Raw genomic sequence first — 24,928 nt, forward strand, 5'->3', positions numbered from 1 at the left:
TGCTGGCGTATTTCTATATAAATCACTAATCGTCGAAGGATACATTACACAACATATTTTTTTTATAATCACAAAAAATGATACATTGACTGTTATCAAACAATTTTATGAATAAAAACATATATACATAGAAAAATATATTCTGTTAAATAAAATAAATATTATTCAAAGCAAACGATTCTTTCAACTTAAAAAGCTATCATTCTAATTATCATTATAAAACAATCATTGAATTTTAATAGCATGTCAAATCAATGTTTGTACAATAATCTGTTACTTTACTTGCTGAATTTAATACACTTCTGAGCAGATAAATAGTTACTATTTTAAATTTCGAGCCTGCAGTTGTATTTTTAAAATTATATTCAGATATTAATTAATAAAAATAACTATTAAATGTTGAATATTCTAAAGATTTATCAGACATTTATTATTCCTAAAAACCATCACGCTTTAAAAGCCAGTTTATCAACGTTACTAAAATATTACTGTGATCAAAAACATACAATTTAAAAATTTAATCTAAGTATGTGTTTTTAAATTTAAACTTTCAAGTTCATTGGCATTCCCTTAAAAATTCCAACAATCCTCATATTCTGAATTTGTATTCATATCACTACTTTCAACCAACAATAACTATTATTTTTATTTTTCATTTTTTCAAAAGAATTTCAAATTATAATCTTAACTATCTCATATGTTCACCCATTGTTTAAAGAAAATTTTAAAAAGAATTTTTACGTTTGATTTTAATCTTTAAACTAGTTTTGGGAGTAAAGAACCATAGTTAATATTAAGGGCATACGGATTTAGCAACAAATGAAGTCAATGTTTTCTAAAAATAAAATGAGGAACGAAAGTCGGCAATGAAATCGAATTACATCATTGGGTGTAAAAAGACAATTGCAGTAGAACACACAAAAGCGCGCTTGTTACGTTATCGCATTATCGTCTGCTACATGACGCATGGCATTATTTTCTCATTGTTTTTCACCCCTCCCTTCCCCCCTCCACATCGCCTGGATGAGTTTTTGAATGCTTTCTGTTTGTTTTCCTGTGAGCGATGAGCATATTCCGAAAAATTCGTTTAATGGGTAATTGGACCGAGAATAATCGTTCCACTTTTCACTGTTACATTACAAAATATAAACATTCTTTTTTTTTTTTTTTTTTCTCATGCTTAACTTCTAAAAATCATGTTCACACGTTTCTTTATTCTCTTTTGTCATTTTTTTTTACAAGAACATTTTTGTTGTTTTAAATAATTGAAGGGATTGAGTTAATTTATTATAGTTTTTTTTATGACGAATACCAGTTGTTCCCAATTATTGAATGTTTAGCATCTCTTCATTTCAGGGTTAAATGAGGCGGATTTGCTTTGTTGCCATTTACTACTACATCATGAATTTAGAACTTTGAGTTTATAAAAAGATCCTTTGTTTTTCCCAATTGTATTTACTTATTTTTAAGAAGACATTTTATTGTTCTATTTACAGAACACACCAGAATCGTTCTGACAGTTCCTTTTTCCTGACATTTTTTGTCATGCTTTTTCCACTTCCTTTAAGCGAATAATATATATGTAGCAATCAATGTGATTAGTCGGTTATTTTAATAATAACCGTGATTAATATTAATAATAACAGGTAATTATTATCAATGATCGTACAATGAGATAAACTGATAAATCACTTAGATTAATATCTCTACTAATAATAAAAATTAATATGCATATATGCGTATGTACTGGCGTTCCACAGGCCAGGCTGTCTGATCTACAACTACCAAATTTGGAAGAGAGGATGGAAATGTGAATCTCGGAGTTATTAATTAGAATTTTTATTAATTAAAAATTAAGCTACATTTTGACTTTTTTGCGCCATAACTACCGAAAAAATTATTGCATAAAACTCAATTTTACACCATTTCAAAATTTGTAGCTAAATTGTCTAAATAGGTGAATTTTTCACTTTTTCTTTTTAATGATACCAATTTAATAATCGTTTGAATTTTTCCTGAATTTTGGCAATTTTTTTTAAATTTTTTTTTGCCTAAACAATATACACATTGTTGCCTTGAAATTCATAATACTTTGATTGCTTCATAAAATATTTAATCGCGTGATTTCTTTAAATTGTTTTTAAAGCTGAAGAAGGAGTATTCTGTTTAATATATTTTGTAGTTTACTCAAAAAACGAAAAAATGAAGTTACAATATCGCGAAATGTAGAAGAAAGATGAACAGAATATTTTTGTTTTTAAAGCGCTATAATATTTTATGATTGGTGCATTATAAAAGGTGATATGCACAATAAACAAAGTTTAAATAAGGCAATTAAAATAATATACTCAATATCAGAAAAATTTGCTGAATTATCTGAATATAGCCTTATCTTCAAACCAGCAAAAATAAATTCGAGTTACCTTACTTTTCGTTATAAACATTATGAACATAGGAATGAAGAAAAAAAAATAAAATGATCTATGAGTAGGAATTAAAAATATTAGCCAAAATCCATTGGATTAAAAATTTGTGAAAAAAAAAAAGATTTTGTTCTTATTCTTATGTATTTCAAACCTTAATGAAAAAATATTTTCTAGTTCCTCTCTAAAATATAACAACATTTATTTTTTTGAAAAATGGTTCTTAATAAAATCTGACTTAGTAGAAAATTATGAGTTTCTTTTATTTATATGTTATAAATTAGGTTAATTTAAGAAAATTATAATATATTCATATTAATAATTTTATTCATATTTTGGAAATTAATGATAGTTAGAAGCAATCAGATTTATCACTAATTTATGCAATTTATCCCCTTTGAACCGCGAAACACAAAGAGCCGACGCATTCAGCTAAAAAATGATAAGTAAATAACAAATTTTAAGAAGTGACAGAAATAAATTTTTCATATTTTAAGTCTTTCCTTCGAATAAGTAAAACTAAATTCGAGTTTATCCTACATTTTAACCTAATATTTCTTTATCAACATTATGAATACAGGAAATAAAAACGATTAGAGGAAAAAAAAATAGAATTATCGATGAGTAGGAATTAAAAATATTAGCCAAGATCCATTAGATTATAATTTGTGAGAAAGATCTTCTGTTCATATTCTTATGTATTCCAAATTTTAATGCAAGAATGTTTTGTCGTTCGATTCTAAAATATGACAAAATTTAATTTTTGTAAAAAATTGTTCTTAATAAAAACTAATTTAATAAAAAATTCCGAGTTTCTTTTATTTACAACCTAATTTATGAAAAATAATATTTGATGGTAAGAAGCAATCAGATTTCCCATTAATTAATGCTTCATCTCCATTTAGTTCTTTATTTACTTCCTCTATGACTTAAAGCAAGAAACTTGAAATGGCATAGAGCTCACAATTTGAAGGCGGAAATTTCAATTTCAAAATGTGTAATTATTCTTACGCAATACCCAATTCTTGTAGGAAGCAATTGTTTCAAATTTGATTGAGTCAAGACAGTAGACATTTCCATTATACACATCTTAAATCTTTTATATTTTTATTTTAAAACTTCGCTCTCGACAATTATTATTTTTTCATTGAAGAATTTTAATTATTCTCATGCTATTGTTTCATCATGACAAGATAATTTGGGTTATATTGTACATTTCCAAGCAATGCATTTAAAACGGAAAAAGAGCCATACGTGCAGTATTATTAAATCTAAATGTCTGAATAAACTTGTCTCGAAGACAATGCTGTGGCCCAGTTTTAGTGTTTTTCTTCAACATATTTGGCGCATCTTGCTGAAAAATTTAATACGGAAGATAGAATAAAGTAAAAAGCATTGAAAAAAAAAAGGCGTAACCATATTCGACCTCGGTGCACGAGACTTTGGAAATACAAAACAAACTTCAACTCAAAGTTTTCATCCATGAAGTAGTTAAAATATTTGGATAGGACATGTTGAACGAACAGAAGTGATGACTTGTTTGAACATCGAGGTCGGTGTCAACATTGAACTGACTGGATTTTATTATGGAAAAGAAATTTATGCAAATATTTTATCTTCAGTTAGTTCTTTTGTTCCGGAATGACCTCCAGTTATGAATAGCCAACAGCATTCTACATGATTTAAAATTCCTTTTGCTTCGAGATAAAGAAAATATATACACAATTTACTTTTCGAATTTTGAATTCTTTTATTCCTCCAGGATATTCAAATAAAATTTTGGACAAAAAAAAATGGATCTAAATTTTGGAAATTTTTGTCACTCGTAATGAGGCAAACATATTTATGAGAACATTGGGATTTTAAATTTTGTATTTCCCTATTCCATATTATGAGCATAATAATTAATATAAAAAAATGAGTATAATATTCCCCATACTCGATTTGACTGATGAATGGAATTTATTATATATATATATTTTTTGTTTTATTCAAATTTTTACAAAAATTTCCTTTTATAAAAATACATACCATTTTAATAATTCCAAATCATTCCTTTATCATTAAATAAATCTATATTAATAATAAAGAAAAATGTGTGCATGAGTACTGGTGCTATAAAAGTTGGACCATTTCATCTAGAAAGTTCGTCAAAGTATGTCATGCCATATTTGACACGGGCATACTTTGGAGATTACATACCTAGGAGCGATTTTTTTAAAGTTTTCTTATCTTTCTTAAAGTTATATTAATCAATCAAAAAATAAACGAAATTTTCATTTGTTGCAAAAAAAAAATTCTAAAAGTATTTCAAAATTCCCACAAAATTGCTTTTCACACCGTTTTGAAGTCCAAAAAATATATTGTTATGAATCTGTGATGCGGCTTCCCAGCATAGTGGGTTCCATAGGGGGTCCCAGAGCTTGGCGACCATTTTGCGACGTGGCGACTTTGGCGCCAAAATAGATTATACCCGGAACATCGAGAATTTTCCCCAACCGTCCAGTAGGAAATGAGTTACGCCTCGAACGTTCCTGATTGGTTGACAAGCTTCTAGCCCCGCCTCCTGAGATCTATAAAAGGAGAAGCCTGCAGCTGCCGGGTGAGGTGAACCAGGAGTAGTCGGAAGCGACAGAGTCGAGAGTAGTCGGGATCGACGGTGAAGAACTGGCCTCCCAGGGATAAGCGACGTGAGTCAAGCTAGTGCTGAACTAAGCTGTGCGCTACTGTCTGCAGTAGAGACTTGTTGTATGTTGCCGTGTATGCTGCACGTCTCGGCTGAAGATAATCGTCTTCTGTGCTGTATATAGTTGTAGTCTTCGTGTAAATAAACGTCTTTGTTTTATTTTCTACTGCCGCCTGCTGATTGAGCGTTCTCCACACCATATAACTCACACTATTCAAACGAACCCCGGGGAAATTTCGTAATAATATGTTTCAATGATTTCAATTTAATTGCTATAAAATGTTTTAGTTTAGATTTAATTAACTTTATTTGCTGTGCGATTTACATTTAACTGTAAGATTTTTATTATTGTGAATAAAATTCGATATTTCCATTGTCTCTTCAAATATTTAACCACTTGATTTTCTTCCATTGTTGAAAACTAAACGAGAAATATTCTGTGCATTATCTGCATAGTTTATATGAGAAATAAGGAAGTGAAGTTGGAGTATCATGAAAGTTGGAAGATAGACGGACCGGATACTTATGTTTTTAATAGCACTATAATGTTATGTGATTTGACTCGGATCGGATATGAGGAGAATGTATATATAATGCTTTTAAAATAATACGGCTTTAATGTTTATCTGCATGAGGGGATCATGGACATGGAATTATGTCTAAGAGAATTTATTGAACTTAAATATGATCTATATCCCCGACAAACCAGCGGTTGCCGTATGTGTCTAGTTGTTAATAAACTAACATGCTTTTTGGCATAAGAGCTCCTTAAATTATTATTAAAGCCTTAAAATTGACACCACGTGATTCTCATTTCGTATGATATTGCAATCAGCTGGAAATTATAACTGCATTGTATTACGCTGTTCTTTGACGTGCCATCTGCGACGTGAAATGGATTTTACATTTAATTTAGCAATTCGGTAATTATCAAGTGAACGTGAATTTATTCTGCTGATATTAAGACTTCCCTTATCAGGAATGACTAGCAATCACCTGCAAATTGTATCTGGAAAATGTGGCGTAGTGAAGGTAACTAGCGCCTGAGGCAGAATTCCCCACCCCTTTACCAACCATCGATGGCGCCTGTGGCATGGTCTACATTTTCCCTTTAAAATATGATATTAACGTTCTGTTTATCTTCTTGGCACCCTCTAAGACTGGCACTGGGGCATCTATATCACATTTCTCCTCATCACGTAGGTATTCCATAATCTAAATGCATTTCAATTGATTTATAATCGAATTTCATAAGAAAAAATAATTAATGTATTCATCTTTATTTGAAGTATTTTATGAAAACTATCTAAATTGAATTATTAAATACATTTTATACATCAATAAATAATCTTACTCTTGGTATTTTATTTTCTAACTTGTATTTAAAATAATTAGAATGTCTGCTCCTTACTGTTATGTCGTACATGAATGAAATAAATTGTTAAAATAATTTTGCTTGTTCATATTCTGAAAAATAACACAATAGTTCAATAAATCTGAAAACTATAAAAATAATTATTTAAAGGAAAATATTTAGGTTTTATTTTTAAAAACTATAAAAATATTCCTTGAATTAATCAAACATTTAAAAACTCAATCTTATTTCATTTTTGAAAACATTTTAGGTAATAATAATTCTAGTTACAAATTCGATCAACGATTTTTCATTTCTTGAGTTCTTTAATTTACCAAGAAATCGGAAAATCGAAAAAAATGTATGTCAATCTTATTAGGTAAGTTAACCATCTAACTCTCCGACCCGCCCTAAGGCACAAGGATTTAAACCATAAAACTGAATGACCGGACCGCCGCAACAGCAATTGGCGGGAACTGTGGTTGAGTCCTAAGGGCCACGTACAACCCTCCCCGAAGGAAGTACGTCCCGTCATCGATGGGAGGAGCCAGATCCCCCACCTATTAGTGTACCCTCCAGGGTGGCGAGGTCCAACCACCATGCCGGAAGCATCTCATCCTCATTTCGAGGTGCCCCCCCCCCCAAGGGACAATCTTATTAGGTAAAATATATTTCGTTAAAATAGCAAAAAAAAAAAAAAAAGGTACTATAGAAAAGCTAACACAGTGAAAAATGCATATAAAAATTACAAAGGATTTTATTAAAAGTTTCAGAGATTTTACCGAATAAAAAATTAATATTAAATTATCTTCTGTGATTTTAATCCCCTTTGTATTAATTTTGAAGCTTCAAGACTTTATTGAAAGTTGCAAAATTAATTCGAAGATGAATAAAATGACAAAAAATAATTTAATATTGATACCTTTTTTAAATATTCCAAAGCTCGGAAGATGGGGAAGAAAATTCACCCAAAATAAGAAAACGGTAGGCACTATAAGAATTAATACGGAAGAACGAATTTCATTTATTAAAAGGTGCCAGAATCACCTTAACAGATTAATTTTATTTTCAAGCTTTACGTATAGTGGTTTGTATCCAATTAAAAAGGATTCGCTACTATACTACTTTCATACGAACATATTGATTTTCTACTGAATCAAAAATCTTTGCTTATTTTAATTTGCTACATTTTTCTTTATTCGTGTACCAGTTACTTCGAACCTGAATTCATAAGAAATTATTAAAGTTTTAATTTTGTGATCGAAAAATGCTTTTAATATTTTCCACCTCGACTCAATTAAATGACAAAATTCATCGTTGTGAAAATCAATATGCTACTGAGTGTGTAAAGAGACGAAATCGTTAAAATGCGCATAAACAAACAAACAAAATTACGAGTAATTTTTTTCCTGGAATTTTACTTGAAGCGTTCATTGCTATCTGGTAATCATACGATCATTTGCAAATGAATTATTTTTTTAATAAATGATAAACGTTTTCTTTAGTGAAATTAAAGTTTCAGTTACAGTTTGAAAATTTATATATTTATTTTGAATTGACTATATTAAAATATCGTTTGGAAGCAACACGAGAGATATTTTTGAACAGATTTTGTAGTTTTAAATCACTGTTATATGGCGTGGATGATATTTAAACATGCAGAGCCGTTGTTGGAATTTCCACACATCTTTCGATGGAAAACTTTCGATTTTTGCCTTCATTCTTATAAGTTTAAAACCAAATACTATGTCGATCATTGGTGTAATCAGATTTTAAATCTGGAACCATATCATTTGGCTCTGATTTGTTTTCACAATTAAAATTCAGATGTGGAAGAAAATATTTAAGGCTGGTTTTCTAGAAATGCAATTTCATTAAGAAAAAAAGAAAAGAAAAGAAAATGTCCTTTTTAAAACATTTTAGAGTTACAGATCTCGAATTTCTATCATCTTGAAGATTTTTACTAGGCAATAATAGTATTAGAATATTTTTTAACGTTCCTTAACATTTTTCTTTAAATGTACGAAATGTGACAACATTACTAAGAGATTACAGCAGCAAAGGTATAGTTTCTCATATTGTTCTTGAATTTTCGTATCACAATTCAAGTAATGTAGCTTTATAAGTCCCCAATTCTTCTAAAATTAAACTGTACAGTCATACTTTTAATTCCCACATCTTTTATTGAATAAACTGATGCCATAAAAGGGAATTTTCTATTAAATTTTAAATGGTACACGAAAACATATTTAAATGTTCCGAAAGCTAGAAAATTAAAATACTGGAGATTACTTATTTTAAAGACATTTACTCCTAAACAGTGTATAAGTTTTTCAATGTTTTATACCATAAACATGTTTTTTTTTACTGTACCATCCTCCTCTCATTAATATCTTTTGGATATTTTTTGTTTTAATTAATTAATCGAAAATATCATACTAAGAATGATGCACATATATAGTGAGAATGTGTCAACGAGTTTTTTTTTTTCTTTGAACACATGCTCATGCGAACACATAGTAATTTCCAGTTAACACCAAGGTTATGCATAAATTTCAGACTTTCATTGTTAGTCAATAGAGTATACAACTGTGCACATTTTCGCTTCAATCTTGCAAAATTTCACCTTATTCTTTAAAAAGAAAAAAAACCAGTGTCATTTACTTTTTGACTGAGAAATTATTCCACTGACCCATATTTGGAAAATGAATTTTTGAGATATATTCATTTAAAAAACAAGGAAATTATGATCTACTGAATAAAAAAAATGAAATTTTCATTAAATCTATTAATATTTAAAGTTCGTGTGACATTTTCTAGATTTAGATAGATTTCCGAAATAATTTAATTACTTATATTGAGAATTACTTATTGAACGATATTACTTATTTGAGCGATACAGTTTAATCGATATAATGCCATTTGGTGTAGATTATACTAATGAGAGTTCAAGAATCAGTGACTAATAGTGAAATGGAGCTGTGACATCTTCTGATTTTCAAATATTCTTCTAACACATTAGGTATCTTCTGGAGTAGGTATCGACTAGCTGTTATGTAGAATTTAGTAACAATGTCACAAATTATTGTTAAACAAGCTGCAAAGACAAATCATTGTTCAAATGCATTTGAATCTACCAATTTTTGAATAATGTTTAAGAAAGGAACAGTCTAAGTATAGAGGCCAGGCCTTCAATATTCATGATCAATGGTTTCTTTAACTGAAAAATCGTTTGATCTTACCTAGAATCAAACAGCTCTGATCGTTTATGTATTTACTTATTACTAAGAGTTCCAATGTATAATTAAGTTAATATAATTAATAAGGATTACCTTCTGAGCTATCTACTCTACTATGTAAATAATTATTTTTTAAAGAAATATTTCAATTATTAAATAATTTACTGATCTATATTTAATCATCATTCACAAAATAATTCTTGTCGACAACAATAATACTGTCTACAATAAACGAATACACTGAAACAGACCACTAGTAAATGAATTCTCTAGACTATTGACCAAGAAGCTGAATTATTTATAGAATCATTTCCAATGCTTTTGGACTACGGTATTATTTTCCCACAACAGCTGGTTAGGGTGAAAGTCCCTCGATTTTCATTCAAAAGCAAAGGAAGTAAAACGGGAGGTTCAGTCGCACAGGGAGGATGCGGATGGAAAAGAGGACGGTGTCAGTGAGGCGTGGCGGTGGGCCTTTGTTGGCGGGGGAGTGCGTGCTACCAACAGCTGATGCACCTTCCGCCTCTGGGAGTCAAGAGGCGTGACACAGGGTGGGCGCTGTTTTTTATTATCGGTTTTCTATAATGTACTGGTATCTTGGATCAGCTGTGGTTTCACTTTATGCTTTAGTAGATAGTGTAGCAAAAACAGCTAAAATTTGAATAAAATATGTATGTACTGGTGGGAGAAAGAGTTTAAAACAAAAAATATTAAAGAAATGAATGGAACAAACTTTAAAGTCACTTTAAATGCTATTAAAACTGGCGGAATTTTCTTTTGTTCGATTTTCTTGCATACTTGCAAATGAACTGCATTCCTAGTTTATATTTGTAGTAACGGGAAGAAAGTTGAATATATATTTATGATTATCCAATTAGATTCAAAATTTGAAATAAGTCGTCACTTTTGTCGTCAAAATCATATATCAAATTTTCTTTATCTAACCTCTGCATTTTTGAATTTCCTGGTTAGCATGTACATGAAGTCATATATAAAATATTTCATTCTTGCATCATATTTATACTTTCTCGTATATAAATAGTTGCAGTTGTCAAAAAATTCGACCTCGGAATCTTCTTCTTTCATTTCTCAATGAAACCAAAAAATATACAGGGTGTTTATAAAGTCCCGGACCCATTTTGATGTTTAATAACTCATAAAATAATAAAGATATAAACACACTTATGACATTTATTGATGGAATAACTCATATATTTTCCTTTTCAGGTTTGAATATTTTTACTTTTGTAAATATCGTCTGCGCGTGTGGTTAATTTCAGATAATTTCATTTTCCAGTCTAAATATCTGTACTTTTCTAAATATTGTCTGCTTATTAATTGCATTTTTCTCTCTTTTGTTTTTGTCAACTATTGCAATGTTATGTTTACTTTTGATGTGTTTGTTCTATGTAGTACTTTTGTATGTGATGTTTTATTCGAGCGGATATTAAGGAGAATGCATACACCACAAGAGAAAGCACAGATTTTATGGTGATTCATAGAAATGAAATCGATAGTGCAACCACAGAGAAATTTCAGAAGAATTTACCAAAAAGATCCTCCATCCAAAAACAGCATCTTGCGGTGGAAAAAGAATTTTCTAGAAATTGGAAGTATCGAAGATAAGAAACGTTCCAGACGTCCTTGCACAAGTGATTTTGATGTTGAGCGTGTCAGAGAGACATTTTTACACAATCCTAGAATATCTGTGAGATCAGCGGCAACAGAATTGGATATGCCACTTTTGACGGTGTACAAGGTTATTAAGAAAAAATTAAGACTGCATGCATACAAAGTTCAAATTGTTCAAGTTTTGGAACCGAACGATAGACCTAGGAGGATGGCCTTTGCAACAGATATGCTAAGGAGGATAGAAGATGCTGCAGATTTTCTGAAGGGCATTATGTTCTCCGATGAAGCATCCTTTCATGTTTCTGGCATTGTTAATCGCCATAAAGTGCGCAAATGGCTCTGTGGATGCCGACATGTTTGTCGCTACCTGGCGTGAAATTGACTATCGACTTGATATTCTCCGTGCGACGAAGGGGGCACACGTGGAAGTTCATTGACAAGGGTCATGAAACTTTTTGAGTCTATTTAACCATTTATGTTATTAATTTAAATCTATCTTTATTATTTTATGAGTTATTAAACATCAAAATGGGTCCGGGACTTTATAAACACCCTGTATATTTAAAATTATTATTATTAGCGGAACTGTGTTTTTTGTTCGATTTGTTCAGTCTTGCATAGTTGCAAGTAAATAGCATTTTGTGTTTAGTTTTGTAGTAATGAGAAGAGAATTGATTATATATTTATGATGCTTTGACTTATCCAGTTGGATTCAAAGTTGAAGATGTATGTATTGAATACATCGTCAACTTTGAAACTCAATTATTTTTCGTCAACTAATTTTCTTCAACTTCATCGTCAACTATTTTTCTTAACAATTCGACTGGACTAGAACGCTGAATTATCAAAGAATGGTGGTTACTAAGAACGCTGAATTATCAAAGAATGGTGGTTACTAAGAACGCTGAATTATCGAAGAATGGCGGTTAAAAATTACTAAGGAAACAAACCAAATCAAACAAATTATCGCAAAACATTTATGAATGGAGCTGAGAAAGCTGTCTCACTTTAAATCTTATAATTAAAATTTACTGATTACTTTTCATAATTAATTTAATTTTTCGAAGGTACTATTATTGATATTATTCATCGTATATGACTATACAGCAATGCGACAAAATTATTTGATCAGAAACTAGTTTACTAGAGAAGAAAAATTAAAGCGCTTCTTTTTCCAGCACGTAAAAGTCATTTAATTTTCACTGAAAAAGAAAACAACGTTAATACTTCTGCTCCACAGTGTTATTTTTCTTCCTAATAATTTTGTAAGAATAATATAATCGATCGCTTCTCTAAACTGCCATTTTTATGTGAACTGTCTAGGAAGATAATAGCTGTTGGAATTACTTTTATAATTACATTTGTTGAAAATAACGTTTCTCATTAAAGTTATTCTACACGGGATGCTTCAATTATCTCTTTAAAGCCATGATGGTCATGGGCGCTAAGTAATAAGATTGAGAAAATGAAATAATAATAATAATAAACAGCAGAAGGAAATTTCAATATAAAAGTAAAAATAAATAAGGCTTCCATTTCAAATTTCGGAGCTTATTGTGAGTATTTACCTTTCGCATATTTTTCCTTAAAACAAGTAATCTATTAATGTTTCTTTCCTCTGGAAATATTTCGATTTTGACTCGTAAAACTGAAACCCAAATAAATTTTTTTTTTAATAATTTTTATTTTTGTTTCAAAAGCAATGTTGTTTGCAAAAAAAGTAAAATATAAAATAAGATTATTGTTTTTAAAACATTAGAACTTTTTCCGTTCGAATAAAGATTTTTATTCTTTAAGGTTTCACATTTAACATCCTTGATTAAAATAATTTGGAATACATATGCCAAATCTCAAATTCAAAGATACTATTTTAATTAAATTACATATAGTGTAGAAAATTGTCAAAAGAAAGACAATTTAATTTTTATTTCAGCTACTTTTAAAATAGTTTTGGAAGCTCAATCACTCACAGAAATTTTAAAAAAATTAATCGTGTATCTTTAAATTCAAAGTGGAATTTCCTTTAAAACGAGAATTCAAAAAAGCATTTTGCATTGATTTTCTTACTTATGAGTATTTTTATGTTTAATTCAACATTTCTTTAAATATGCCTTTTTCAAAATTTTTGTCTATTACATATACAATATTTATAAAAAATAAAAAATATTTACTTTTGCGAAATAAAAAGTGTAGCACCAAATAGAAAGGATCAATAAATGGATGCAAAATTATTTAGGTATTTCGCACTATCATTCATATCTAATATCTAATACTAAAAATGAAGACATCCATACACAAATAAAAAACAAAAAAAATTGGAACATTATATGCTTCATAAGAAAATAATAAGCTTCATAAGAATGTTATATTCTCTGTTCATACAAACACATTAATAAACAAAAACAAAGCAAAACCCTATGTACATTAAAAAATCAAAAATTTACAAAATAATGATTTATGGTTCACAAATTGTCAGAAAATTTTAAAAGAACTTTCAGAATCAAAAAATTCTAATAAAGTGTTTGAGCACTTTATTTGACTGAGTGACTTATTCGCCAAATAATCAGATGACTTGGATCAAATGTCCTTAGTAAAATACACCAGGTTTTTATTTTTTCAAATATCCAGCCTTATCAATCAAGTCTCTTGAAATGACAATGAAACGTTATAATTATCAAATGTGTTATATTGTTGTCTTTCTTCGTTGAATTTCTCAATTTGTTCTACGTTCGCTTTCCGAATATCTTCTATAATACTTGTACTTATAAAGATAAATGCTTTCGTTTCTGAGAGGAAACTGAAATTCCACGACTAAACAGGTGACAAATCTGTTGGTAATTTATCCATTAAAACAACTTCTGATGAAATATAATTGATTACCTTATTACAAATATCAGACTTCTTTCATTTCAATCCATTATCACGTGTTCGAAGCATCCATTTGTTCTTCAAATTCTTTATCTTAAGTGAGTAAATCGTCTTAAAAGTATGTTGGTTCGTTTAAGTTAAGTTTTGTTATCGGTTTTCTACCTTGACCATATCATTTGCATGCCTATGCATATCTGCCGTAGTCGTTCATTTATTTCATGTCTATGGATGATCGAAATGTCTCATATTTTAAGGAGATGACTTTTACTAATTCATTCTGAAATTTGAATGCGATAAAAAATATTCATGACTTGGTAGAGAGCAATTATTCTAATAAAGCGAACATTCTATCTGGGAATAATTCCTCAAAAGGAGCCCTGGTCAACAGAATTATCAATAACTGATTGACTAGCTGTTACACTACTGATAATATGAACACTTTGGAGCTCATTGGACATCAGCTTATCGGTTAATCGATAAATATGATGGTGGATCTTCATACAATGGGGGACTGTCGACCCCAGTATCGCCATGATCTCCTCTTCCAAGATTTAAAGAAACATTGTCGTATTCAGAATCATCATCTTGAGGCAGCCCGTAAGTCCTATTATTACCATCTAAAATTTCAACATCAGGATCGAGTTCATCTACCCTTTGACGAATACGGTTTTGTCTATCATGACGAGGAATAGCACCATATCCAGAACCGTCTTTCTTCTTTTTCCATGACTTTCTAATACTCTGTACAACAATCATTATAATGATTAAGATTACAAGCACAACAACGATGGCGTATATCGCCACGATGACGTGCATGTACCCGGCTGATATCTGGAATGCTGACGTACTGTTTGCTGCTGGAAAGGCAGTGGCCTTACTTTCCTCCGCAGAAGGATCTGAAATTGAAGCAAATTGAAGCATTTACTATAAAGCTTTGAAGCAAAATGGTATTAAAGCATTAATAAGACGAACAAATAAAGAACTTGTAGAGAGAGAAGATTATTTATAACTTCATTATGATGAAAATGAAAGTAATAGACGAGTTTCAGGAACAATTATTTCATTATTTTCTAAGTTCTACATTTCACAAGACAAACAAATACGAAAATACACGACATTCACTTAGAATACAATCTAATAATGGCCCCCAAGAAGGATCATGGGAAATATATCTTGATGTTAATAAGGTAACGCCATCTGCTGTATCAAAAGGGAAGGTAGTAGAGTTATGTAACCGCTACAGACTTAGTTTATAATATCACGTGCAAGAAAATGAGAGAAATTGTATCGCTAGTCAGATTAATAATTTGATTGCTATCATTTAAATTAACAAAATTAAATACATTTTTTCAATTTTTATTTTTATTTATTTATTTATTTTGATAGATTATGCTAAATTTATTATTTAATTATCTACCAATTATTTCTACCAATCTACCGTTGTATTTGATCAAAATCAATTTTTCCTAACAAATGATTTAATTCGAATTTACAAACACTCTTCTTTTTGAAACAATATAAATAATCTGTCCACGGCAATATGACACAGATAAAATTGACAGTGCGTTGAAAGAATAAACATTCGCATAAATGTGGAATGATGTAATGTGCGTTTCAAGCATTTGTGGACTAATACAAGATGTTCATGAAACTAACTAAGCTCATTTTAAATCCAGAGATTTTTAATATAAGACACCAAGTAGTGTTTTTTTTTTACGCATTTTTTATTTAATTTGACTTGTTTCTTGTTTGCAAAAATGGTATTTTGTAATCATTTCTTAATGAGAAGGGAATTAAAATTTTGTAGATTTATGCATTTTTATTACAATATACTACTTTAATATTTTCAAAATTTAATTATTAATCATTAATTATCAAATTGTTATTATATTTATGGCGCCATCTATTAGCAAGCCTGAAAAACAATTGATCCCAAGATTAAAGAATAGAATGTAATTAGAATTAAAAATTTAATGTTGTTGAGTATATTAATAAAAGCGTACTTTTAAAGACTTTCTTTAATATTATTAAAATTACATTTTAGCCTGTTAGATCTTTTAAATATATTATAATTACGCTCAAGAGTTTCCACTAAATGTTAGGATAAGTTTCGCAGTTTTATTCCTGCTAAACAAGAGAATTTTTAAAAGAAATTAAAGATATATAGTTATTACATTACGAAGAAATTTTGTTAAAATAGTATTCTAAATTTGGTTTTTGCTTTCCTAAAGCAACGTGGTTACTTCAAAAATATCGAGCCAGAATTGGAGATAGTGCAAAGTCTCGAAAACACCACACAATCGGCAGAAGAATTATTTTGTATTAATTTATAAAAATTTAAGAGTTATATGAAATCAGGTAATGGTTTATAAATGAATTCCTCAAAAAAGGATATGTTTAAAGGTATGTTATTTAATTTGATGAAATTAATTGCACAAAAACAATACTTGATTATTTTAAAGATTGTTTGGAAAATTCGCTTTGAAATATAAATTTACCAAAAATAGTTGCTTTGAGATTTAAACAAAGTTTAAGTAACGTTTAAACAATAAGTAAAGTTGTGGCTTTTTACTCGTTTCTATCCAAAAAGTTAAAAAAATTTCTAATTTTCAAATATTATTCTTAATTAGTAATGATTTAGATTAATTAAAAAATAATAAAAAATGTTCGCAAAATGCTGGTTTATAAATACTAAATGAGTTTAAGTACATTGGCGAAATTACTTTACAAACGCTAACATTTAGTTAAAAATTCATGATTCATTCGATATCATTCAAAAAAATTTTTCTATTTCCCATTAATATTTTACTTATTATAAATCGCTCGTGATGCAAAAATATAAATTCGCTTGGTTCTTGTATTTTAAAATTTTTCATTTATTTTGTATATAACTAATAATTTACTTTCTCGTGATTGTCAAAAAATTCGAACTCGTGGTTTTGATGAATTTTCGCAATTCGGAAATCCTTGAATCCGAAAAACGAATCTTTTGAATTATATATGTCTGTGAATATGATAACTCAAAAACGCTTTGAGCTAGACGGATGAAATTTGGTGCATAGTCTTTATACCAAATCTGTAAATTTCTAACAAATTTTGAACGAAATCCATTGAGTGGAAATCTCTTTTCGGCTGTCCGAGAACAAGCGAATACTATAAATACAAAACTAAATAGATAAAATTTCAAGCACACTTTTAGTCGGGTAGATCCGTATGTCAAATGTGGAACCAAATTTGTTAAAGAATTGACCACCTGTCTATATTTCCGCATGCATGTAAACGCGTAAATTGAATAAAAATCAACGATCTAAATAAATGGAATTTGGTATGTGGTCTTTTTATTACAACTGTAGTACTGCATCAAATTTGTTTCAATAAATCGAAAAAAGGTGTCCAAAATACAAATTCGATTTTCTGGTTTTTATGTATTAACTCGTGCCATCGCGATGTATTATTCGAGAAAAAATCGGCAAAGATCGTTCTCTGACAGGGTCTTTCGTGTCTACTGTTTAGTCAATGGCATGCTGTTAGTGTACGAGTACGATATTTTTTTTACTCTATTACGAAGCATACAATGCAGGGCTTTGAAGTTAAAAATCTGAGCCCTCATGACATTCATGTGTTTGCTCATAAGTCTACAATTTCATGCGGGAGAAAGGGAAAACACTTTTATTAGATTTCATGCGATAAAGCTTGAGAGAGACCAAACTCATTCGTTTTTAATAAATTTGCAGTAATGTTCGGGGAATATGCTAATCAACTACGGAGAAGATTATATTTTCAGCGTATACTTAAATAATAATAATAATAGTCAATAATACTAAAACGAGTTAATTAATGAAGTTATTAATAATTAAATAATGATTCCGACAATATACTCAAATTTTAAAATAAGCTAGTACGAAATATTTAAAAACGTGACTGATTTTCGTTTTTTCTTTTTTAAATTTCATATCCTGAGAGGATATTTACTTATTATAATACCAATATTTTACTCTCATCAAATTATGTTTTCTCATCAGTAATTCTAAGTAGCTTTAAAATTACAAGAAAAAACAGAAAAAAAAATGGATAAATCCTCAATTAAAAGAAACTTTAAAAAATTGTTGTAAGTAGTGGAGTAAAGATTTCAGAAATCATTTCAAACATTGTTATTCCAATTAATTAAAAATTGCTTTAAATTTTTATAAATATCAGATGAAGATTCCTGCAAATACTGATTTATCTAGTAGATTATTATTTAATTTCAAGAAATTTTAGGACACATTTAAATATTTCTAAAACATAATTCCTGATTAAAAATTAAAAATATAATTTTTTAGTTTATTGTTGCTTACAAAATTGAACTGCTGCCAATATTTTTTTAATTTTAAAATAAAAAATGTGGTTAGTTTATTTCCACTTTGAATAAATTTGAATAAATTTATGAAATATATTTATGAATATATTTTGCCTTGAGACGTCTTTTCAATTGAGTTTTTATTTAATGTTCATTTTCAGTGATAGATGGCGACACATGCCATCAATTCTGTTTCCTTTTTTACATAATTGAATTGCTGTCAATAAAATTTTATATTCTGCAATAAATTTTTTTGTGTTTATTTTATTTGCATCTTGGTTATATCCAAGAAATATCTGTATCTTGCGAATTCAAGGTAATTTTTATTTAATATTCACTCTCATTACTAGATGGCGGCACGAACTATGTAGTGTTTTCATTCTGAAAACAAAGCTTGAACTTTTTCCAAGTTCTTAAAGACGAAATGCGTTCCAAATATGACAAATTTGCCAACTTTATAAACTTGATAATATTGTAGTTCTTTAATTTTTAATGTTTATGACTTCGATAAATAAATAGATTTTTTTCGCTGAAAATATTAAATATTTTTTAATTTAAAAATTTTATACTTTTGAGCAATTATCATAAAATCGTTTGCTTGTTTTTCTAAGTTCATTCTTTGAGAAGTTACATTGATCCTGATGTTTACATAACGTACTTTCTAATGCTATTTAGCATCGTTAAATTTTATTTTTACAAATTCTAAATTAAGCTCTGCTGTATTTTTTAAAATGCAAATTTGATATATTAATTTCCCATTATGTTTTCTGAAGTTTATGTATTAGAGAGTAAGTAATCTGTTTGTTCAGAAATATTCTATGATTTCTTAATTTTCAAAATGGAAAAAAAAGCATTGTAAATCTTTTGATATTTATCGAACCAAAATGAAAATGGAATAGTAGAAACACAGCTTATTTTTTAGTTCAAGAACTAAAAAGTAAATTATCTGCAAATTTTAAACAAGTCATTTGAAGAACTTGAACTGGAAAGTTTTTGCTTTATATTTTTTTAACCCCCTCCTTTCCCCGAATATCCAATTTTTAGAAAACATTTGACATTTAATTTATATTTTTTGTTGCATATATACTTTTTTGTGTGCATAATCTGTGTTTCTATTTTGTGCAAATATTGAAAAGTATTTCGTGGGAAAGGGGAAGAATTTAACTATTTTATAAGGTTTTACCAAAAAAAATATCATTCCGAAACTAGTTAGATATCTTTAGGGGAACTTACATAGTTAATAATATGTATGTTAAATAAGCTAAAAATTTTATACATTTTTTTTTCTTTTTTTGCACTTTATACAGTTTATTTTTGCAAGAGCTCTATACAATTAAAGCACAAGTGCTGCAAATTCTTTTATGAATAAGTTCTCTAAAAATTTTAGAAATAAGTTTTTTATAAAACATTTTTGGTATTTGTATATATTTATGATGTAATTTATTTGCCCTCTCTTCAGGTCAATCACATTTATCTTCCAAAAAATAAATTACTAGGTAAGTTGTTGAAAATCAGATGTCAGGAATTATGAATTATATTTGTTCTTGGGGTTTTTATGCGAAGTATTTTTCTAAAACTGTTACATTTCATAAAATTAATTAGAATTCTTATGGTTTATCGAATGCTGTAATTTTATTCACAATACGACAGCATAGAAAGAACAATTGAGATGAATTAAAAAAATATCTTAGATATCAATAGAAAAGATTCAACACAATATTATGACATTAGAATGTAAACAATTCCCATTTCAAATAAAATATATAAATTAAAAAAATTCTGCCAACTTTAATTTCGATACTTATTTTTTGCCTCATTGGAAACTGAAATTGGAGTACAATACGTATTCTCTATTGAGTTTAGTGCAACTTAATTAAAGATGTGTTTAACTTTATATGAAAATCAAACAAACAGCAATCTTTTGCAAAAGTGTTTCATAAAAGATATTAATTTTACGACGTTCGTTTATATCATGATTAAGACAGAATTTCCTTAGCTACTTTTACTTTAAAAGAATGATATCAAGAGCATTAATATGGTTATATTTCTGTTGATTTACAACACATGTACGATTATCTATTATACTGACATTCCTTAGAATAAAGCTTAGCTTCACAAAGTTATAAAAAATCAAATTAAAATAGAATTTTCGTAGTTTTAAAGCATGTTTGAATATTAAAAATAACATCAGTGTAAGAAATACTCTTCCCGAAATATCCATATAATGCAAATGGCAAGTTATGAGACCCAGACAGATGTATCATGTCTGTATATATGGTAAATATCTTTGTTTATTTAAAAATTTGCAATATTTTTAGATATCACATCTTTAACAAGATTTCTATAATCTGAAGTTTTTGCTGTCGCGTTACTGAGAGAAAATATAGTGATATCTAGACATATTTGACTCAGCACTTTTTTGGATTGGCAACAAAAGCATAATTTCAAGGATCTTGGAAATCAGACGATCTGCTTTATGTTGGACAGATTGTTTCAGAGATAAGTAGAAATAAAATATATGGATTCTTTTTTTCAGTTTTTCTAATGACACATCTTTTATTTTAAAAAAGAAAATTTAAATTTTATCAATGAGATTAAGTTAGTTTCTATTTTAAATGATTGTAAATGACATTGATAAAATTGTATCTGCTTGAATTATCTTTGCCATGAAAGGGCATAGTAAACATAATTTTTCTCTCTTTTTCATATTTTCTTTAATATTTTATTTCTCATATTTCCCTACTTTTTTCTTCTTCTCTTTTCATCTTTCTAATAACATTTTGTTATTTTGAAAAAATTCAACATAATTAATTTTAAATTAACTGAGTTAATCTCAGTTAGTTTCTGAATTTAATACCGAATATCATAATTAAAATAGCTTGTTACTCAAAATAACATCTAAAATACATTTTTTCTTTTAAATTCTTTTTAAAAGTGCAAAGTTAAATACTTCTAGTAGAATTATACCAAGAACATTTAGTATGTGTTCTTTGAATTCACCATATAAATAAAAATTTATTGACTTTTCAGTAGCTGTTAATTTTAAACCAATAATATTTTTGTTAACAAGCATGAAATGAAAGCATTTAAATAAAAAAAAAATCGTCTGTCTTTCTTCTAATTTATTATATGTATTAGAAAAATCGTTTGAAGAATTGATGAACAAGCATTTATTATCTGTGAAAGTTGTAATATATATAATATATTCTTAGAATATTTGAGCTCATTGATGAATTCTTTGCGCCTTTTTATAATGAAGCGTGATTAAGGTTAGTTTTTTTATTCTATTTTATCTTAAATATTTGCTATATAAATTATGAATTTTAAATATGCTATATTACAAATATGATTTTAGAAAAAGCAATAAAAATTAAGCCTAAAAAGCCTCCACATTTATTTAAAAAAGCAATAAACTCATAAAATCATAAGCAAATGAAAATGAAATGAAATGAAGGCTAGACGAAATCGTGGATACTGAATTCTTAAATAGAAATTATATGCAGTTGTAATATTATTTATATCTTCTATGAATTTAACTATTCTACTTTAGAATTTGCCAACTACATTTTTCTTCTTAAAGGGAAAATATAACTTAATAATAAAAACCCTTCCGAAAAAAATTAATAAGGAATCAAGAATTAAAGTATTTTATAGAAAAGTGAATAGATGGTAAGACTTTTTATATAAATAAAAATCTTTAAGTACACGACAATTATATATAGAATGTGAAAATTTACAGCTAAAATTTGTAACCCTAAATTTCAATTAATCTAAATTAACTTAAAATTTTTTAATATAATTAAATTTTCATTTCTTTAAGATTCTAAAATAGTACATTTTAGAGAATATATCCAGTTGGATCCTTTTATATAACACTGAAAGCATAAAGAAAATTCATGGAAAAAATAATATTTTATTGAAATATTCATATATTATATAATGAAATTTACATCAACTTTTTAAGAAGTTGCATTTTAAATTGAAGAATCTTGTAATTACATTTAGTTTCATTCCTTAAATGTAGGGTTCTAATTATATTTAATTATTCTGCAGAAATATAATAAGATCGTCATTAATATCATTTAAACATTAGTTAAAGAAAATTCCAAGAGCTATGTTAATGATATATTACGTTAATTCATGTGTGCATTAAATTTTCTAATGAAATCTTTTAAACAGTTAATCATATAATCTGTTCTTAAGTTTGGTTATATAAATTGAGAACCTATTATTATTTTTTCGTATACAAACAGTGCAAAGTGGAAGTATTATAATTGTCAAAAAAAACTGGAAATCAAGATTTTGACGAATCTAATCTTTTCAGATATTCTTCAGCCCTGAAAACTTATTTTTGGACTATGTCTGCCTGTACTGATAGTTCTAAAACACTTTGAGCTAGAAAGAAGAAATTTGATATACCGTCTTTACACCAAATGTGTAGGATTTTGTCAAATTTTGAACGAAATTCATTCTGAGAACGTCTGTCCGGCTGTCTAAATATAAGAGATCATGAAAAATATAACACAAAAAGAGTCAGATGTATGAAATTTAGAACACAGACACATATAATCCAAACACATATAATCTCGCATATAATAAGAACCCAGACACATATAATCCTTACATATAATCCAAAAGGATTATATGTGTCAAATTTGGAACCAAATCAGTAAGGGATTGATCGTTTGTCGATCTGTACTTTCACAAGCATGTAATTGAAAACTGCGAATCATATTTCAGATATTTCAACTTAAATATAAGAAATTTAGAATATGATTTTGTGACTATAATTGTATCCAGTTTTAATTTCAATAGGCCAGAAAAAAGGCCTCGTTCGGTGTTCTTGTTCCTATGCATCAACCATACTCTAGCGATTCATCGCCAAAGATTGCACACAAAAAGGCCTTTTGATAACTAATGTCATACGGTTAATAATACGCAAGTGCATTTAATAGAGTAAACAAAAATGTATCGAAAAAAAAACTTCAACTTGAATTTCAATAATGATAATAATACAAATAAATAATAATAATACAAATAAATAATAATAATAATACAAATAACAATCATAATTAGTTCAATTAGGAATTTATAATTTTAGTATCGCAATCAATATTTACCTACAAAATTTTGTTTAATTAATTGCCTTCTTTAACAATACGATATTCATTGCGATTAACTATCAGCCCATATATGACATATTCAATACATAAAATGTATAAGTATTTATTTATTTACCTCGATATATAGAGAGCAGTCAATATATTTTTATCACTATGCAATTTTTAAAAGTAAAAGTTACATACCTTCAATGAACGACTGTAAAAGTTCATTCATTTCCTTTTTTCTCTAGTAACTACACACTAGATAAACTTTATTAACCAGAGTAGAATTTTTCTTCATATTTTCCAAAAATACCAATGTTCAAATGTATTTGACCTACAAATTAAGCATCTTTCGTAATCGAGACCTTAAAGCCTTTGCCGCAATGATCGGAGAGTTTGAGAGATAGAAAATAAACAGAGCTCTCTCGTTATCTCGGTTTACGTGCGTCGATGGTCACGAGTTAGTAGTGCATATCAGCAAAGTAGGGATAGGTGAACGTAATTTGCTTTTCATTTTTTTATTCAATTTCGCATGTACAAGAAGTGATTGTATTTGAATTTTATGATGATTTAGAACTGTTGAAATATTGATTTTTTTTCATTTTTTTCACTAATTCTTTTTTTTTATATATAAATATTTACTGCTAATATATTTAATATATTTTACATATATATATATATCTTGGAGCGTAAAAATATGCAACTCGTAGATGCAATATTTTGGAGATTTTAAATAAAATTTAAATTAATTAAAAACTTAGATGAATTATGGCCTTTTTTTGCAATAACTTAAGAAAAATAGTTTTGGACAATATTGAATTTCACGCAGTTTCAAAATTTAAGAAACTGTCGTTTTTTAATGATGCCAATTCAATAGACGTGCACATTTTTACTGAATTTTTAAAATATATATTTTTTTTTTGGTACTGAAATTCAAATTATTTTCATTATTTTATCAAATGTTTAATAACGTGAATTTTTCACATTGTTGAAAGCTAAAGAAGAAGATTTCTGTTTGATATCTGAGTAGTTTGCAAGATAAATAAAAAAAAGTGATGTTGCAATACTGCGAAATTAAAAAAAAATAGATGAACCGCATATTAGCATTTTTAATAAACATCAGGGTCTCATGACATCATAGTAATATTTTTAACAGACATTTTTCTGACATTATGGTTCATGTACACATAATGAGAACTTATGTAAGACAGTTAAAATATCATGACTTTAATATCTGAAATCTAATTGAATCATGGATATGAAAATCTGACTAAAAGATTTA

General features: G+C 28.1%; 1 protein-coding gene across 1 annotated transcript; it reads right to left on the reverse strand.

Annotated features, from left to right (window-relative positions):
* Window positions 1-13,649: 13,649 nt before the first annotated feature.
* Window positions 13,650-24,041, reverse strand: LOC129981088 (uncharacterized). The gene is made up of 2 exons (XM_056091739.1): window positions 23,848-24,041; window positions 13,650-15,098 (listed from the first exon to the last, which is right to left on the reverse strand). The coding sequence occupies exons 1-2, from the start codon at window positions 23,876-23,878 to the stop codon at window positions 14,665-14,667; spliced, it is 465 nt and encodes a 154-aa protein (XP_055947714.1). The 5' UTR covers window positions 23,879-24,041; the 3' UTR covers window positions 13,650-14,664.
* Between the last annotated feature and the right edge of the window lie 887 nt (window positions 24,042-24,928).

The sequence above is a fragment of the Argiope bruennichi genome, chromosome 8, assembly GCF_947563725.1.
Source record: "Argiope bruennichi chromosome 8, qqArgBrue1.1, whole genome shotgun sequence".
Lineage (NCBI taxonomy): Eukaryota > Metazoa > Arthropoda > Arachnida > Araneae > Araneidae > Argiope > Argiope bruennichi.

Bases quoted from the DNA above. Each gene is read 5' to 3' on its own strand.
- LOC129981088 (XM_056091739.1), bottom strand. From the start codon at position 23,878: ATGAATGAACTTTTACAGTCGTTCATTGAAG. The intron at 15,099-23,847 runs GTATGTAACTTT...CTTCAATTTCAG, and splicing joins TTTACAGTCGTTCATTGAAG to ATCCTTCTGCGGAGGAAAGT.